At 41.6% G+C, this 20,569-nt stretch overlaps 1 protein-coding gene across 6 annotated transcripts in view; it reads left to right on the forward strand.

The window, feature by feature from the left end:
• Positions 1-20,569, forward strand: part of jakmip2 (janus kinase and microtubule interacting protein 2) — a 209,158-nt gene that overhangs the window by 115,013 nt on the left and 73,576 nt on the right. For 4 of the 6 annotated variants that reach the window (XM_033029937.1, XM_033029943.1, XM_033029938.1 and 1 more), the window contains exons 3-7: positions 807-1,065; positions 5,633-6,130; positions 12,418-12,633; positions 15,742-15,840; positions 18,763-18,909. In XM_033029937.1, the coding sequence (XP_032885828.1) occupies positions 937-1,065; positions 5,633-6,130; positions 12,418-12,633; positions 15,742-15,840; positions 18,763-18,909 (1,089 nt within the window). In that variant the 5' untranslated portion in view covers positions 807-936. Of the gene's footprint in view, positions 1-152; positions 228-806; positions 1,066-5,632; positions 6,131-12,417; positions 12,634-15,741; positions 15,841-18,762; positions 18,910-20,569 lie in introns of all 6 variants that reach the window. The other 2 variants (XM_033029941.1, XM_033029942.1) reach the window with 1 other exon arrangement.

A 20,569-nucleotide genomic window follows, 5' to 3' on the forward strand; every position in this document is an offset into this window, starting at 1 on the left:
GTACTTTAAACGCGGTGATTGATAGGTTCTTGAATATTAAGGGCGTCAAAGGATGGGGTTGAAAGAGGACAATAGATCAGCCATGATCGAATGGTGGAGAAGACTCGATGGACCAAATGCCATAATTCTGCTCCTGTGTCTTATGGTATTAGGTGTTGGACAGTTCATCTACAGCCACACATTTAAATATGGATGATCATTGTATCACATTCAGGAGTGCGAACAAGGTACATTGTTTGTAGTTTGTGATGTCAAGACCTAAAATGAGATTTATGAATTGGAGTCACAACTGGGATCTTCTGGTCTCTGAGTAGCTTTGTTACACTCTCCTCAATTCCAAGAGAACAACGTAACTCTTCAGGAAAGTTCACTGTTCACACTGAATGGTTACATCTTTGCTTTTCCAGATTAGTTGCTCATGATATATTGCCCACAGTTTTGAAATGGTTGATTTATTTCAGAATTTTTCTCTATTGACTCAGAAGGTTCATTATCTCAAAAACAAGTATTGAAGTGATGGGCAAGCACAAGGCTTTCTGTGTAAAAAATAATAATTTCCCATTTTTCCATTGATGAGGAGTTACTTAGTGTAACAATCTGGCAGATTTCTAAAATAAATTCAAGAGGGTTGATTCATAAGTCGAGCTAAAGGAAATGGTGAATCTCACCCCCACATGTGTACCTTACCTATGCATTTTGCAAACTATGTTGACAAATCAATTTTGTATTACATGTGCAAAAATGAAGTGTCTTCTATTGATGTCTTCTTAACTGGATAATTTCTTCCTTTGGTGTCTATGATCCAGGCTTTTGCACGGCACATCTGGTGGCAGGAGGGAGCCAGGGCATGTGATACAGAATGTGCTAGTGGATTTGCACTAAAACAAAATGGCAATTTATTCTTGAATTAAAAAGTTAAACCGGGAAGATCCGAAGATGTCCAAGAAGGGGCGTGGGAAGGCTGAAAAGCCTGAAGCCCTAATAGCTGCCTTGCAGGCTGCTAATGAAGATCTCAGGACTAAACTGACTGACATACAAATAGAACTTCATCAGGAGAAATGTAAGGTGAGTGGATCTTCTTCAACTGATTCAAAGATGGACGAGTGTGAATCTAAAATAGTGCATAATGTATAAACTGATCCTTGCACCTAATTGATCAGCATTTATAAAATAAATATTCTTGAGGAATAATAGACCAAAACTGTAGTTTATCGACTCACCACTCAGTGTATACTCTCAGTGTCTATGGCCATCTATTCCGCTGCCAGGTCCAATAACCCAGCTTCCATCCTGACCTTCAGAACGAATGTGCAATTCTGCACATTATTCCTATCATCGTGTGTTTCCCCCCTGTGTGTACCAGTTTCCATTCTCATGTGAAAGATGTGCGAGCTGATGGGGTAATTTGGCACCGTTAACTTCCCCTGGTATAGATGAGTGGGAGGAGAGTCAGGGATGGGCATGGAACCCGATGGGCATATAATAAATGACTGGTTGCATGGAAATCAATGGACTGATGAAAATATTCTGAGAGACAGCAAAGGTCCAAAAAGGCAAAGACTCTATATTGTACGAAAATCTTATAACATACAATAAACCCTTGTTATAATAGACATGGAACGGGGAGGGGATATGGTGTTCAGTATTACCGATTGTCTGCTCTAACCGAGTAAGGTATTATCATTGTATAAATAGTAGATACAAACAGCTGCAGTTGTTGGTTGATACACAAAAGGACACAACGTACTGGAGTAACTCAACAGGTGAGGCAGTATCTCGGGAGAACATGGATTTGGGTTGAGACTCTTCTTCAGACTGTCGGTCTGGACCGGGGCCTGGAATCCAGGTGAGTTGACAGCCCTGGCCTGCTGATGGCCGGGGGAGAGGCGAGGATCGGCGGAGTCAATGGTCGTAGCCTGCGGGTGGCTGGAATGCAGGTGGCAGTGGTGGTGTCGATGGCAGGCCCGTCCTGGAAGTAGCTGAGGAAGTTGTGTGGGCCGGTAGAGGTGGCAGAAGGTCCCGCCTGGAAGCAATGTAAGCTGGTGGTGGAGTGGGCAGCCGTCGGTAGGTGCGTCCGCTATAATCAAAACAGGGCCATCAAAACAAGGGATTCTACAAATACAAACTCCTACCACTAGTCATTTTGGTTGGAATGTTGCCTTATAGAATCATAAACCTTCAATCATTATTGTTTCCCAATATGGAGCATACATCCTGAAGGGGATGTTGTATTATTTGATACAGTTTAAGTAATATGTTTATAGAATAATACTTCATGGCAACAGTGAATGCTTTATAGTCAATAACTACTGTAAATCTAATAGTCAATTAAAATTCTCATAAACCCCTCCACAGACCAATCACTGAAGAGATTAAGGATTTCATTTCTGGTCAGGTTTCAAATTTAATTTTTAGAGTTTATAATATATTTTCCATTTGCTTTTTCTAGGTCGAGGAGGTTTTGTCTGAGTTAGTGATGAGAATCTGCTGTAAAACACCAAGCACCAGGAGATAAATTAATGAGCATTTGTGTCAATAGTATTACGTAGGGTGTGTGGGTGTTTGCATAGCTTGATCTCACTTCTTTTGGTTTTGATCATTCGGTTGCTTTGTTTTCCCTTCCTTTGCTGATGCCCTTGGTTTTCTATAATAATTCCAGTGGTTAGAGAATATTTGGGGAAGTTGGCCGTTTAGAGATTTTTGCTTAATTAACGGAGGTCAATAGGAGATGAAAATCAGAAGTTCTTGACACAGTATTATTAGCCAATAATTCTTATGTTTAAAGTTTATGAATCTTTGGAGTTGCCTACCCTAGAAGCCTATGGATGCTGAGTCATTGAATATATTAAAGGCAGATATTGATAGATGTTTGGATTCTCTGGAAATCAAAGAATAATAGGAGAAGGTGTGGTGAAAGATTAATGTTCATCTTGTTCAATGGAGGTGTGGGACAAAATGGAACACCTCAAGCTTGTTTAAGAAAGAACTGCAGATGCTGGAAAAATCGAAGGTAGACAAAAATGCTGGGGAAAGTCAGCGGGTGAGGCAACATCTATGGAGCGAAGGAATTGGTGACGTTTCGGGTTGAGACCCTTCTTCAGACTGATGTGGGGATGGGGGGGGGGGGCGGGAAGGGAAATGGAAGAGGTGGAGACAGTAGGCTGTGGGAGAGCTGGGAAGGGGAGGGAAAGGAGGGACAAAGCAAGGACTGCCTGAAATTGGAGGAGTCAATGTTCATATCACTGGGGTGTAAACTACCCAAGCGAAATATGAGGTGTTGCTCCTCCAATTTGCAGTGGGACTCATTCTGGCCATGAAGAAGGCCCAGGACAGAAATGTTGGATTCGGAATGGGAGAGGGAGTTGAAGTGCTGAGCCACTGGGAGATCAGGTTGGTTAATGTGAACTGTGCAGAGGTGTTGGGCAAAGCGAATGCCAAGCCTGGGCTTGGTCTTACCGATGCAGAGCAGTTGACACCTAGAGCAGCGGATGCAATAGATGAGGTTGAAGGAGGTGCAGGAGAACCTCTGCCTCACCTGGAAAGACTAATGTTCTTTGGTCTAATGGAGTTTAACTTCCAGTTGCTTCTCTGAAAGTGTCTTGTTGATTTTGGATGTGTTTTGAATGTGAAAAAAATAATAGAGACATCTGAAGTTCTGCTATATTTCCTTATGAGATAGGAAGAGGCCATTGGACCACAGAATCCATGCTGACACTAAGAAAATTTACATCAGTCCTTTTGTGCCACCAGCTTCTCTGTAACCTGTTATGTTTAAGGCACTGATCAATTATATACCTTCCCATCCCCAATTCACCTACCACCTAACTTAGTTAGTTTAGTTTACTGTCACGTGTACCGATGTACAGTGAAAAGCTTTTGTTCCGCGCTAACCAGTCAGTAGAAAGACTATACGTGATTCCAATCGAGCCATCCACAGTGTAAAGATACATGATAAAGGGAATAACGTTTAGTGTTGGATAAAGTCCAGTAGGCCAATTAAAGATAGACTGAAGGTCTCCAGTGAGATAGATAGTAGCCCAGGAACATTCTCTAGTTGTTGATAGGATGGTTCATCTGTCTGACAATAGCTGGGAAGAAACTGCAATTGTATCTGGCGATGTGGGTTTTCACTCTTATGTACCTCTTGCCTAATGGGAGCAGGGAGAATAGGGAGACTCATCCTTGATTATGTTGGTGGCTTTGATTCAATGGAAGGGAGGTTGCTTTGTATGATGGCTTGGGCTGCATCCACAATTCTCTGCAATTTCTTGCAGGCTTGGATGGAGCTGTTCCCAAGCCATGCTGTGATGCATCCCGATAAAATGCTTTCTGTGGCACAACTGTAGAGGTTGGTGAGAGTTGTTGGGGACATTCTGAACTTCCTAAGCCCTCCTAACTCCAGTGAGGACAGTTTAGACTGATCAATTTACCTACCAACTCATGGCTTTGGAAAGTGTTAGGAAACCAAAGCACGTGCAGGAAGCCTACAGATTCACAGGAGAAGATACATATTGCACATAGACAGCACCAGGAGCCAGAATTGAACCCAGCTCGCTGCGACTGTGTGGTTGCAGCTTTACATGCTGCACCACGAAGGCATGAAACAAGACATATTTAGAGAAGAGGATAAACATCTCAAAACAGGTTCATTGAATGAATTGGATTTCTGTCATAACAACTAGTGATATTGGTGAAACACAGCTGCATGTAGTTTTACTGGATAAAACTAAACATCAAATCGTAAGTTCGCCAATAATGTTTCTTTTGATTAACTTGGACCATATTTTCTGGTCTTTCTGCAGCTGCAAAAGTCACATTTTAAGTCTTGTTACAACATTGTTTGTAGTGAGGAAGGCTAAGAACCTGAAAAGACAACAATGCTGTTCAACAAGACCATTGTCTTCACAAATGAACCATCCTATATATCCCACTTATCTGGGGGTCTTTCCTCCCTCCTGTTGTACCACGATTATTGGCAATTTTAATGATCATCTTCCCCAGTTTCTGCAATAAGTTTAGAATGATTTTAAAAGAGAATCACTTTCTCTCGGTATTAAGCCTGCCAAGAACTTCATGATGTAAGCTGCTGAAGGAAGACAGTGCATAGGTTTGTAGGTTAATAACCCCTCTGTAAATTGCCCCTAGTGTGCAGGCAATGGTTGAGGAAGTGGTATAACATCGAACTAGTGTTAATGTCGAATTGGTCGGCCGAATAACTTATTTCAGTAATATCTTTTGATCAAATTAAAATCGCCTCACATCCCACCTAACATTTCCATATTGAATTTTGATCACTGCTTCGATTTCACACTCAAATGAAAAGTGAGGTGACTGTGATAATCATTGAAGGTAGACAAAAATGCTGGAGAAACTCAGCGGGTGGGGCAGCATCTAAGGAGCGAAGGATATAGGCAACGTTTTGGGTCGAAACCCTCAGACAATCATCATGATATCATTGATAATCATTGATTCTTTCTTCCACGCGGACATTAGGATTTTGGATTACCATCAGTTTTCTTGGGAATAATCTGCCTGACTCTTTGGAATAGTTTGTGCTTTGAAATCTGACATGTTGGAAATGGAGCCACTATTTGTTTAAGTATTTTAATTTTCCGCATTATTCTGCTTCCAGGTTAGTAAACTTGAACGGGAGAAGGTACAAGAGGTAAAGCGCATACGAGAACAAGAGCAGCACAAGCACACAGCGACGGTCACGGAATTGAAAAGCAAGCTCCACGAGGACAAAATGAAGGAACTCCAGTCTGTTCGAGAGACATTGATAAAACAACATGATCAGGAACTCGCACGCACGATCAAAATCAAAGACCAAGAAATGCAACGACTAAAGTCACTTGTGAATTCATTGCGCGATGGAAGCAGTGACAAAGTAAGAACAGCGCTGTCTAATGAGGCCCGGGATGAGGCTCGGAAAGCATTTGACTCTGAGCGCCTCAAACTGCTGCAGGAGATAAGTGAACTGAAATCAACCAAGAAGCAGGTGGAGGAGTCACTGAGCAACATGATTCAGGCGGACAAGATAAAAGCTGGGAACTTGAGGAGTGAGCATCATTCCCACCAAGAGGCAATTGTCAAAATCAAATGGGAGTCTGAGAAGGATATCCGTCGACTGGTGAGCAGTGTTGAATTCGGGAGTATGACCGCCACCAATGTCTCATTAACTAGCAAATGTGTTTGTTTTCCATTATCAATCCAAGTTGTTGTAACCTTGACAAATATTGAAAGTGACATGATTTTACTGGTTAAAAGTGACGGAAAGTTTAGTGAAAGTGGTTATTTGTTTTATTAGAAGTTACAAGATTTAAAAACTGAGCACGTTTTTGGAGGTTTTGTGGGTGGAATGCAACATACCTAAGAAATGCTGATTAGACTCAACATAATGCTGTTTGAAATATTTGTGGCATAATTTGGACTGCATTTGCATTTTTTTTTTAAATTCTGCAACATATTTATGTGGAAGTTTGGAGATGACCTATGTTCAGTTGCTCAATGGGTGGTTCTGGTAATTGTAGTTTAGATTATCATAAGATTTTGTTTTTAGTTATGGTTTTGGTTCCTTACTATTGGAATTAGCTGAACAAAATATATTTAAAAATGTGCAATATTTCATTCTGTCAGCTTGACCTTCAAATGCATAAGTAAATTATGATACCATGATATATGATAACATGATATTGGGCATTCGTGGTTGTAAGCATGGTAACTCTCTTGTGATTATTTCCTTTGAAACGTAATGGCGGAGATTGGTGACACATTCACTTTTAACTAAATAACATGAATTAAATTAAACAAGCCTATGCAATGTGACAAAGAAGCAAGAACATTATCTACATTCTTGTAGTTTGTGAGGACAGATTATGTAGCACATTAAAGATAACACGGTGATGCAGCTGGCCGAGCTGCTGCCTCACAGAGCCCGACCTGGGTTGGATCCTGACCTCCGGTGTTGTCTGAGTGGAGTTTGCACATTCTACCTGTGACCGCATGGGTTTCAATCGGGTGCTCTGATTTCCTCCCACATCCCGAAAAAGTGCAGGTTTGAAGATTAATTGGCTTCTGTGGATTGTCCATAATGTATAGCGAGAGGATGTGAAAGTGAAATAACAGAGAACTAGTGTGAAAGATGACCGATGATCGATGCGGACTCAATGGGCCGAAGGGCCCGTTTCCATACTATATCTCTATGGCAGAACTAGTCTGCTCCTCAACCAGCCAAATGCAAGTTCCTCTTAGATTTCTCAATATGCCGTTGAGTCATTAAAATAGCTAAATTAACAAAGTTTCATTTATGAGGCTTAATGAAACTGAATCTGGTTCATTTTTGTGCGAAAATAAGTATGACATTTGATGACCTTAGGCAATACGCCACATTTAAAGCGGGATCATTAGATTAACAATTATGGGCAAAATGTAGAAAGTTTTAACCTTTGCCACTGCTTTATGTATCAATGTGTACATCTGTTGATTTTTAGTTCAATGAATTCTTCACTAGTTGAAATAGACTTATGCAGAAGAAACATTTGCTGCTTGGAGAATTTCATTCAGTTGATATGAAAGGATTGACTAGGGAAGTAAATTGAATAGTGAGCCATTTCTCCAAACATATCAGAAGGTCATATTATATTAACCAGAAATAGGAAGGCATATCAAGCATAATTAATCATCTTCAAAAATGACTTTTAAATAGTTACTGGAGCTAGAATTTGTATTAGGATTTGTACAGGTTACTAGGATTGGACATAGTTGAATGATAAGACACAGAAAAGTAGCCATTATTTGAACATGCCATGTGTAATCGCACATTCTAATTTTCTTTCTTTTCAGCTCAAAGTAATGGATGGTGAGATAACATTTTTTTCTTTCATTCCTTATGCCGTCTACTATCTCACAATGACCGATAAGCTAAATCCGAGTTATTTTAGTTTTAATGTATTGGTTCTTAAAAAAAGAACATTTCCCATCAATGACGGACAAGATGGTGACCAACTATGAAAGAGTAAAACAGTAAAACCTTTACAAAAGGTTTATATTGAATAGGTGTTCATCTTTCATGAAATGTATTAATTTCAAAGGGTATACCATATGGCATGCTTTTAGAAGCATAAATCCTATTTTGCAAGCCTGGTCTTGAACTTTTATTATAAGGGGAAAAAGAAGACACATCAGAAAAAAATCCTTTCATAAAATTCTCTTAAGGTCAATGCCATGTTAATTTGATGAGTATGTTTATTATCTGGTGTGGTAGTAGTATAGGGTTGGGAGTCTCCTAACAATCTCTGCCCACTGTGTGTTGGAAATGATCAGGCATTACAATTTGATAAAATGCTCATACACAAAGAAGGCTAATAAAATCAATGGGTTGAGCAGCATTTGGGCAGCGAGGGGGATGGGGGGGGGGGGTTGGAGGAATTGTCTGTGTTTTGGTTCAAGGTCTGTATCAGGAATGAGAATGGAGAGAATAGATTGCTAGTTTAAAGAAGGGAGGGGAAGGGAGGCGATTGTTGAACCGTTGAGGGGTGAGGAATGATGGATAGGTGTAGCCGGGGGTGGAGAGGGGGGGGGGGTGTGGGTGGGGGAGGGGTGGAGTTGGGAGACAGAGAGAGGCAGGTGGGTGATCGGTGGAAGCTGACAAGGATAAATAAGGCAGATGGAGCCTGGTGGGGGGAGGGGAGGATGAAGGTGGAGAAGGCTGCTGGAGGGTGATGAGCAGAAACACAAAGGTTCTGACAAGGAAGGAAGGAAGGGGATAATGGGAACATTGAGAGAGAGATGAAGGGTAAGATAGAACTAGGTGTGTGTTTCTGTGTGTCTGTCCGGGGTGGGGGGTGGGGGTGGGGGGGGGGGGGGGGGGAGAGAGAGAGAGACTGTGTCCGAGAGAGAGATTGTGTGTGAGAGAGATTGTGTGTGTGAGAGTGAGTGAGAGAGTGTGTGTGAGAGAGACTGTGTGTGTGTGAAAGACTTTGTGTGCGTGAGAAAGACAGAGAGTGTGTGTGAGAGTGAGTGAGAGAGTGTGTGTGAGAGAGACTGTCAGAGAGAGAGAGAGAGAGAGAGACTGTCAGAGAGAGAGACTGTGTCAGAGAGAGACTGTGTGTGTGAGAGAGAAAAAAAGACTCTGTGTGAGAGACTGTGTCAGAGAGAGTGTGTGAGAGTCAAAGAGAGAGACTGTGTGTTTGTGTGTGTGTGTGAGAGAGAGAGAGCCTGTGTGTGTGTGTGTGTGTGACAGAGAGTGTTTGTGAGAGTGAGTGAGAGAGTGTGTGTGTGAGAGAGATTGCGAGTATGTGAGAAGCTGGTGTGAGAGCGATTGTGAGAGAGAGTGTGTGTGTGTAACAGAGAGACTGAGTGCGTGAAAGAGTGAGGCTGTGTACAAGAGAGGCTGTACATGTGAGAGAGGGAGAGACCATGCATGTGTGTGAGAGAGTTTGGGCATGTGTGAGAGACCGTGTGTGTAAGAGAGAGGCTGGACATTTGCGAGAGACACTGAATGTATGAGTGGAATTGTGTGTGAGTGAAAAAGACTGAAAGAGTGTGAGAGAGACTGTGTTTATGAGAGCCTGTATTGTGTGTGTGTGAGAGAGAGATAGAGAGAGCCACTGCACGTGAGAGTGATTGAAAGAAAGATTGTGTGTGAGAAAGAGAGAATATGTACAAAAACACAAGTGGCAAAGGTGAACAGAAATTAGAGATTTCAGTTTTCATACGTCGACTTTCCAGGTGGAATATGAAGTGTTGATCTTTTTGTTAGCTTCGGGGCTTACCCTAGCAGTGATGGGCAAGGCCAGACAGGTCGATGTGGGAATGGAAAGGAGAGCTGAAATGGCATGTGAGGGAAAGCATGGAGTTGAATTCCATTCAGTCGATTCTGATTCTAATGAAAGAACTATGTCTGAGATCAAACTGTACTTATTCTTCAAAGGGAAAGCTGTTTTATGTTACAATATAAGCAAGTTCCATTTTCACCTATTAATATACTCAGCAAGGATTATGTCACAAATAATTCAGAACAAATTATTTCAGAATTGACATGTACATACGTATTAGGAGTAGGAATGATTCATCCAGTTCTACTCCACCATGCATTCATGATTGTGGCTCATCAACTATCTCACCTCCATTTTCCTGCATCATCCCCATATCCCTTGATTCCCTTATTATTTGGATAGTAATCAGTCTCTGTGTTGAATTAATTCAGTGGGAGAGTCTGAGGAAAGACATTGTTCTCATCTCAGTCCCAGATAGCCTACCCCTTATCGTGACACTGGGCCCCATGGTTCTAGCTTTCTCATACTCAGGGGGGCGTCCTCCATGGATCTCTCTGCAAGGATTTTGTAAGTTTCATCAGGATCACCTCTCATTCTTCTAAACTCCAGGTAGCACACACCTTGTCTACCAAACATATCCTGCTGTGGCAAAGGCAAAACGTCTATGCCGGAGTCTGCCCACTGAATTTGTGTTGCACTCCTCCTATGGAAAGTGTATCTGTTTTCAGTGATGGAGGTTAATCCTGTTCGCATCTTGGTAATCTTGTCAGGTCTTGTATATTTGCAGTAAAACATCTTTCCTGTACTCGAGTCCTCTCATAATGAAAGGCAACATTTCAAGCTTCTTACTAATTGTTTGCTGCACCACAGGTTTACCTCCAGTGACGTGCGTACAAGAACACCTAGGCCACTTTAAGCATCACTTTTTCTTATTAAATATTTCTCCATTTAAACAATTTATTTTGACTGTGTGCACAGAAGTGGATCATTTCTTATCCTACATTACCTTCCATCTGCCCTGTCTTGCCCACACACTTAGCGTGTCCATTTTGCCTTGAAACATCTTTAAATCCTCTTCACTACTAATAATCCTACGAGCAGTTCCATCCAGTTATGATACCGCAACAAGCATAGAAACCTGGCATTTGTTCCCTCAGCCTAAGCTTGCCCAAAAATGGGCCCTGCTCAACGTGAAATGGAACTGTTTCTTCCCACTCTTTACTTTCTGTTCTGCATTCCTTTTTCCATGCCAGCATTATACTCCCAATTTCATTTGCTCTAATCTTGTTGACCTTTCTGAAAATCTTCTGTAATTCTAAATACACCTCACTAATCGTCCCACTCCTCCAGCTTAACTTTTCTACTCACCACTTTCTCAAAAGACTGTAATAAATAAGTCAGCAGTGATTTTTCTTTCCAAAATCCATGCTAACTCTGCTCAATTTTATTATTCCTTTTTAGTTGTTTTGCAATTACATCCTTTATTATAGTCTACAGTATTTTCCATTCTGCTGATTTTTTTTCTACACGTTTGTTGCCTACCAATCTGCAGAATTTCTACCACTTTGGAAGATGATGATCAAAACAGAACCAGGCTATTTGGCCCAACTCATCCATGCCAACCAAGATGCCTGATTCTGTCCCATTTTCTCACATTGGGCTCATGTTCTTCCAAACCTCTCCTAGCCAGGAACCTTTTCAAATGTCTTATAAATGTAATAATTTTACCTGCCTGAGATTCTTCCTCTGGCAATTCTTTCTAGAAACCCACAACTCTCTGTGTGAAAAAGTTATCTGCCTATATTATGGTACTTTATCTGTCACGTGGACTGAGGTACAGTGAAATTCATTGTTGTATACAATTCAGAACAAGTTTCATACATCGTTTCGAGTAAATTGTTTACTCTCACCTCAAACCTATGCCCTAGTTCTTGATTCCTCTAATCTTCTGGGTAAAAGACTGTGCATTCACCCCATGTATTTACCTCATGATTGTATGTATCTCCATGAGATCACCCTTCAGTCTCTTGCACTCAAAGGAATAGAATCTAAGTATCCCAAGTACTAATATAATATGTACTCTGCCTGAAAGACTGCTGACATGCTTTACCCTAAAACATCTCCCATAAGTGAGATGTCTTCCAAATGCAAATGGTCAAAACTCAGAAAGATTAGAAGGTGCCAGACGTCAGCAAAAGTCCTTGCCCATTGAGCCACCATTTGAAACACTTCATTTGCCACTACCCAGCCAAACTATGGAGACTGAGCAAATCATTATAAAATAGACCATAATAGACCATATCAAAGGCCATAATGTCCTCAGTATGTGAACAGGTATGTTGACAACCCAAAATATGAACGGTTTCTGCGGTATTTCATAATGACAGCACAAATATATTTGTGTGCTTTATTAAGATAAATTAAATTAAGAAATCACTGAAATAAAACACTTCTGATGAAACAACTGGAAAGTTGGACAAGAGTTTGCAATTCTATGGTCAATAAATTCCTGCGAAAAAATGTGTTTAATGTTGGCATGCTGAGAGAAATTACAATAGAGAGTGAGAACAGAGTGGAGGACAGAGGGAGATGATTCACTTTCACTGGTATTTAAAACCTTTGGTTTGATTTGTGTTTCAAGATGGATGAGATTAAAGCTAAAGATCGAACGATCTTTTCCCTGGAGAAAGATATGGAGATGCAGACCGGTTACTCACAGAAGCTGCAACTCCAGAAGGATGCGCTGGATGAACAACTCTTCCTGGTGAAGGAAGCAGAATGCAACATGGGCATGAGCAGTCCGAAACGGGAGGTGCCCGGCAGTGCACGGGATAACATGGATCACCCTGGCAGTCCGGTAAACAGCTCTTACACTTACCGATTCTGAGTAAGATTGTAACCCTAAGATTTTGGCTTTGATTACACCAGTTACTCTGAGCCATGAATAATAATTGGGCTATAGGTGGGATCTTTTCTTTAATCAGAGGCAATCACAGTAGCAGGTAAGTCAACATGCCGTCTCCACGTGTCCTCCAGAGGACTTCCTGCGCTACACAACATAAGTTCCCAATGCAGCAATCCCTAATAGGAACCATAGTTAATGTGGGATGAGACTGAATAACCAATATCCCACACACTAATAATAACAATACAATTAGTAGGCACGTAATAATAACCATGTCAATAATATATTGTTTAGTATTATTATAAACCTTACAAAAATAAGTGCAATACAATAAACTAAGAATACAGGATCAAGGAGTGTAGCAAGTGTCAGAATATTTCAAGTGTCAGAAAGGGATCTGAAGCAATCATTTGTGCACTTATTGAAAAAGGTAATTTGTATTTGTGAAGATTTTATAAACTGCAACTGATGAATTATTTTTAACCACCATGTCCTGAGAAAGGAAAACTGGCCTGAATAATGCAGAACTCCTGTCATCAATTTTCACATATAACTCTTTCATGTTCACTTGCCTAAAGAAGCAGGTCTTCTGTTTACTCTCTCACTGAACTTCCCCGTTACTGCACTGGAATGTCTGACAGAGTTCCATGTTTATTTGCAGCATAGCAGGAAACAAGCTCTATGAATTTGACTGCTACAATTAAATAGCTTAAAATGACCACAACGGAAAATATTTTACTCAGATTTCTCATTAGCTGCGTGGCACTTTGGCTTCAGGGTTAATAGTATTATCCCTGTATTAGTTGGCAGTCTGCCCATTGAACACAACATAGACCATAAGATATGGGGACAGAATGAATAAATTCGGCCCATTGAGTCTGCTCTGCCATTCGACCGTGGCTGACCTATTTTTGCCTTCTCAACCTCAATCTCCTGCCTTCACCCCATAACCTTTGACATCCTTACTAATCTAAGAACCTATCAATCTCCACTTTAACAATAAACACCACCATCTGTTGCATTGAATTCCACCGATTCACCACTTTCTGGATAAAGAAATTCCTCATCTCCATTCTAAATGTGCATCCGTTTATTCTGAGGTTGTGCTCTCTGGTCCCGGATGCTCCTACTACTGGAAACATCGTCTCCACATCCACACTACCTTGGGCTTTCACTATTCGATGTCTTTCTGTGCAGTCTGGATCCAGTTTAGGACGAGGACCCTTTTGCCCAGGTGCATGGTCCATAGTTTGATCAGGTCCGTACGGACTATCTAGGCTAATGCTCTACTGCAGTAGGGAAAGAATGGTGCATTATCTGGTGCAATAACTTTTAGATGAAATGTTACATTTCATGATGACCTTTCAATTTCAAGACATTGTTTTAATTCCTTTCATTATCTTTTACTGATACCGAAGCCTTAGACATCACCAAAATTGACTGTCGAGGTTACCTTACTCATTACCATTAGTTGTGGAGATGATGACTGCATGAAAATGCATCGTAAAATAGTCATATAGAAGCAGAAGCAATCGTTACTAGTATTATTACAGATGGCATCAGTAATGGGATGGTGCATTTGGATATCCTGCAGATGTGAAATGTATTGTATTCATGCCTATCAGGCGTTCTATCAGTGATGAATGTGAACCAAAGCATAATATTTACATTTTTTCAATTTCTCTGATCTGTGTTGTCTGTTTAAAAAAATAATTTCACCTACTTGTTATTTCTTAATCTGTCACTAAATACCTGCTCAAGTAAGAAATTGAGCAAAGCCAAAAAGCTATCAATGGATTTCTCGAGTATATAATGAATTGACAATAATTCAAAATTCAAGATTAAATAGCTCTTTTCTCAAACTGATAATCTTTGTTTGGATTTCCCTGAACTTTGTGCAAATAAATTATTAAATTCCATAGAGAACAAAATGATCTTTGCTGCACCAATGTTTTCATTTCCTGAATTATCCCGTTAATATATTCTTTATCTTTCCCTCCTTAGCAAGGTAGAACTTGAGGTTCACTTTAGAAAGTCCCATTGACTGATTTTTATCCAGGTTTGGAACATTTCATTTCGCTAGATAGGGCTCTTAAAGATAGCGGAGTCAGGAGATATGGGGAGAAGGCAGGAACGGGGTACTGCTTGTGGATGATCAGCCATGATCACATTGAATGGCGGTGCTGGCTCGAAGGGCCGAATGGCCTACTCCTGCACCTATTGTCTATTAACACTCCTTGACTATTGTCTATTAAATGAATCGTTTGTTTTATGTTCTATAGGGCATAGCTTTAAGATTAGAAGGGGAAAATTTAAAGGAGATGTGCAGGGCAAGTTTTTTACACCGAGAAGATTGGGTTCCTGTAACATGCTGCCAGAGATGATGACAGAAACAGACACGATGGTGATGTTTAAGAAGCTTTTAGAGAGGCATATGAATATATAGGAAATTAAGTCATAAGGTCATAAGTGAGAAGAGCTGAATTGGGCCATTTAGCCCATCAAGTCTACTCTGTCATTCAATCATGGCTGATCTATCTCTCCCTCCTAAACCCATTCTTCTGCCTTCTCCCCATAACCCCTGATACCCATACTAATCAAGCATCTATCTCTGCCTTAAAAATATCCATTGACTTGGCCTCCACAGCCTTCTGTGGCAAATAATTCCACAGAGTGTTATGGATCATTACAGACAGAAGCGATTAGTTTAACTTGGCATCATCTTTGACGCACATATTGTGGGCCAAGGGGCATGTTCTGTTCTACACTAAACTATAAATAATGTTAACAAAATAGAAGAGAAGATGTTAGCACCTGCTCTGAGTGTTCCCAGCAACTTATGTTCCCCTTTTACGTTACCAGGATGTGCAGTACCTTTGCTTGTTCTGAAAATGAACATTTGCTTTCATGTTTTGGCCACACATTTTATGTTTTGTCCAGCTGCTGTTCTTGCTTTCAATGAGCTGAACGAAGCAGCGGAATAGTGGCCAGAGATGATGTTATCAGCACTAGTTGAGCTTGTGTGTATTGCAAGTGGGTTAATTTTGTTCTTTCACCCAGGACATGCGGAGAAATCAGCGCAAGATTGCAGACCTTAACTCAGTCATTCGGAAACTTGAAGATAGGAACACATTGTTGGTGGATGAAAGGAATGAACTGGTAGGTCGTTTATGTCCGAAGTTCAGGAATATATTTATATTTCGTACCCTCATCCTCCTCTGACAGTGATTCTGAGGATTATCCATGTCTCAGGGATCATTTGAGGCATGGGCTATATTAGTATCATGCTATCAAAGAATGGGGTGCATTCCGATGGGTAGCAGGCTGTCATTGGGAGAATGCTGTTTCCTTCAATGTTTTCCCAGATTAAATCTCCCACCCAGAGCAAGTGGTCAGCTTGCCCCAAACGGACTTGACCTTCTGCCCATCGTCCATCATTGAGCTGAAGGTAGACACTTGATTATAATCCGAGAGTCATCCGGGTCTACCAGCCATGGACATGACTCCTGCCACTTTGGCATTTTGCCAAATGCTGACCTATTTGGTTGTATTTTGCATTGCCATTAACATAGACAGTGCATCAGTGCAGGCAGACACGTTCCACTGGGATGCTGAGATCCATTGCAGTGGACTCTCCACAGGGTATAACCTTGCCTAAATTCCCATGTGATATACCTGTAGTTTCTGACAGTTGCTGGAATAACTCTCAGTGAGCCAGAGTTTGATTTGCTCCAGAGTGTGGCCATCACTGGGTTGACAGAATTATTAACAGTGTTATGTAACTATGCTGCACATATTTCTATCAAGCAGTTAGTAACCTTATTTGAATTTTTTATCACCCCTCCCCACCTTGCAATCAGTCTGAAGAAGAGCCCAGACCCAAAACATCACCTATCCATGTTCTCCAGGGATGCTGCCTGCCCGTGTCACTCCAGCACTTTGTGTCTTTTTTTGTAAACCAGCATCTGCAGTTCCTTGTCTCTCCAATATATCTGTCCAAATGTCAAATTCAAGATGTAATTGTATCAGCTTCGATGGCTTTCTAGGAAGCTTGTTCCCGATACGCTGTCCTGAACGGCTGCCTGCCCTGCAGCTGTCCGTTTTTTTTCCCTTCTTTTTTATTATTTTTAGTACGTTGAGTGTGTAGTCAGGGGGCCTAATCTTTTTATGTGTGGGGGGTGGTGGGGGGGAAGGGGGAAACTGCTTTTCGAGTCCCTACCTGGTCGGAGGGGTTGCCTTCCTCCGAGCAGCGACTTCGACCTGTCCTTGCGGCCTACCAGCGGGTCCTGGAGTGACGTTTCCCTGAGGGGACCTGGCCAGAACACCGGCTTTGGCGGCGGCGCAGCGCTGGAGCGCTATTGCGGAGCGGGCGATGCCTTTCCTGGGTCGCCGCGCTGGAACTCCAGTATGCTGGGACCGCAGATGAGAACATCGTGGAGCCGCGATTCTGTGGAGCGGCCAGCTGCGACGCTGAACGTTACATCCCGGAGCCTGGGATCTCTTGCTGAGATCGCCAGTGTGCGGAGCTCCGTCCGGCGCGGTCTGTTGGCTTGGAAGCCGCGGTCTCCGGTGGGAAGGTGGCCGTTCCTGGCACCCCAAGCCGCTGGGGGTTCTCCCGACGCCGGAGCACCATCACCCGGCGAGAACATCGGGCGCCGTGGCGGCGACTGTGGAGGCCTCAATAGGCCCGACTTTGGGTGGACAAGAGGATGGGGACTGGACTTTGTGCCTTCCCCCACAGTGGTTCCCACTGTGGGGGGATGTTTTGTGTTGAACTTCTTTTTGAATACTATGTTGTATTTTTATTAGTGTGCTGCAAGGACATCAGAATTTCCCCTGAATAAGGGGATTAATAAAGTTTAATCTAATCTAATCTAATCTAATCTAATCTGATACGGGCTACTGTCTGTGTGAAAAAGTTGCACCTGAGGATTCTCTATCCTCTCACCTTAATCCTATCCCCTCTAGTGTTAGAATCCTCTACTCTGGGGGGAAAAACCTTGAGTCCTCACTTTTTCAATGCCTATCATGATCTTGTACATCTCATAAGGTATTCCCTCAGCCTCCTACGCTCCAAAGATCGTCACCTATCCATGTTGTTCAGAGATGCTGCCACTTACTCCAGCACCTTGTGTCCATTAGAAGACTCATTGATCGGGTGGTCTCAGCAATAAACCACAGTCTATGCCTGACGCATACTATCTGAGACTTGCAGAATACACTATTTCAGTTCATAGCACCCAATGTTGTCAGATGATGTGCCTAAAGTGCGTTCAGCAATGCCAACATTAGATCTTGTGAAAGAAAGTAAGGTTCTGTTAGCCCAGTGATTGGTCTTCAATATAATATGGTCATAAGGAATTGTAGAATTAGGCCATTCGCCCATCAAGTCTACTCCGCCATTCAATCATGGCTGACCTACCTCTCCCTCCCATCCCCATTCTCCTGCCTTCTCCCCATAACCTCTGACACCTGTACTAATCAACAATCAATCTATCTCTGCCTTAAAAATATCCACTGACTTGGCTTCCACAGCCTTCTGTGGCAAAGAATTTCACAGATTCACCACCCTCTGACTAGATACATTTCTCCTCATCTCCTTCCTAAAAGAACATCCTTTAATTCTGAGGCTCTGACCTCTAGTTCTGGACTCACCCACTAGTGGAAACATCTTCTCCACATCCACTCTATCCAAGCTCTATACATCATAATGATGTTTGACTCCTTGTCTCTCATAGTAAGACAAACATTCTGCAAAGTCTTGACCTGCCAGTGAGATTATTATGACTATAAATAACACCCGTTAATTTATATGTTTTAGTACATCTGAACATTATGTACTTACTTGTAATGCTGTGTTTGGTGTTTTGCGCTACACACGGAAGGATAGATTTTAATTTGACTGAATTTTGTCAATCTCGATAGCGTATTACTATTGACTGACTGGACCCAAGGGTGTGACTAGTTCACACCATTCAACAATCGGAACTGTGCAATGCCCGAGGACATCAAACAGTTAAGTGATGTGTCGGTAAGAAGGCAGAAGGTCAAACAAAATTAATTTTGACCTTGTCTTTCCAGCTGAAGCGAATTCGTGAAGCCGAAAAACAATATAAACCTCTCCTGGAGAAGAACAAGTGCCTGTCTAAGAGAAACGATGATTTGACTATGTCTTTGCAACGCATGGAAGATAAGCTCAAAATGCTTTCCAGAGAAAATGCAGAAATGGTAATTTCCAAGTATGACATACCTTTATTTCTCCACCTTCCAGTAAAATAATGACATCTCTTACTACATTTCAGTTATGTTCCTTTCTGGTTATTGTTACTTGTACTTGAGTTATTATGATCAATCTATGAATTCCGATTTTCCTAAAAGACACCATGAGCCCCAAGCAGAGTTTGGACAGAGAAGAGCTGAGGAGAGCAGGGAAATCATTAGCAGAGAGTATCCATAGATGCTGCCGCACCCGCTGAGTTTCTCCAGCATTTTTGGTTACCTTCGATTCTCCAGCATCTGCAGTTCCTTCTTAAACATTAAGCAGAGAATATTAGTTGAGTTGAGTGAAATCCAGATGACAGACCTCCTGCCAGGTCTTGGGAGAGTCTTGAAGAAGTTGTGTACCGGAGAATAAATATTTCTGGCAGAGGAATCAACAGTTTGCCTGTGGTGCCTGGAGGAGGAGCAGCTACTTCCTCTGGGCCCTGAGGCATTGTTTGAAGATGATTAGTTTCAAGAGGATTTGAAGTTCTCAAAGGCACATCTTTTCTGACCTTCCCCAGGTCCTCGTCGCACGTGAATCAGCCCCAGTGATTTCCCACCTTCGACCTGGGTTAATAGATGTTTGTAAGAATCTGCTATGGATCAATGTGGATTTAATCAGCTCTGAGCAGTTATTCTTGTCTTTGTTTGCACTCACAGAGGGTGGAATTGGATAGATGATTGGTAGGTGATTATCCTCTGAGGTTTCTTAGGAACACAACCATTGTGTTAGAGCAGAACTGCCTGGGTAGGTTTATGAGGAAGAGCGATGGTGTGGCAGGTGCAGTCGCAGCGACTAGTTGGGTCGGACAGATTGGTTGCAAGACCAAGGAATAAGGGAAGAAGAACTGATTGTTGGTGTTGATCAGGAGACAGAACTATGGGGCATGAATGAGTATGGAGGTGAATTAGTGGCTGCAAGGAATTCATCATCATCATCAGCGGTCACTCTAAATGAGTATGACTGTCTTCATGGAGGACGCCTGTGCATGACTTTGTTTAACGTGGGGAAACTGGTGCAAAGGAATTAGGATGTTAAGTTAGTTGGATGATATATGCATGATCCAAAATCTGGGATGTGGCATCTAAGTGTGTTGTGCATGCAAAGGTACATTACTGAGCAAAACTAGAGTACTCCATGCTCTAACAGATCTGAAACACAGAGAAGTCTTGTAACTTTGCAGCACGTGTAGTATGTCAACAATTCTCCTTTGCAATTGTTTTTATTTTCTTATTGAAATGGAATCACATAATATATAAAATCTTGGATTTATTTCATGCATCCCTTCTTCTAAGCAATGGGTTGTTATTATTATTAGTCATTAATGTTACATTTCTAATGTAGTATATGAAAAAATATGTACAGAAAATGATAAAAAATTAGCTCTTGATTATCGAAAGTTTTTTTTATGTGTGGACTTAATTATTTAAAATTAACATCAAAATTGAGTTCCACTCTGATGGGTAGCATTATGAGAATATGAGTGAGCATTCCCATAAGCTGATTAATTGAGTTACTATTTCTATGTGGAGTACAGGTATTGGAGTAAATGATTGACCTGCTCAGTGTTTTCTCCAGTTGACACCTTGCGGCTTGAATCCTGGCCATTGAGGTGTAAACAATGTG

Source organism: Amblyraja radiata, chromosome 11 (assembly GCF_010909765.2).
Source record: "Amblyraja radiata isolate CabotCenter1 chromosome 11, sAmbRad1.1.pri, whole genome shotgun sequence".
In the NCBI taxonomy this organism is placed as follows: Eukaryota; Metazoa; Chordata; class Chondrichthyes; order Rajiformes; family Rajidae; genus Amblyraja; species Amblyraja radiata.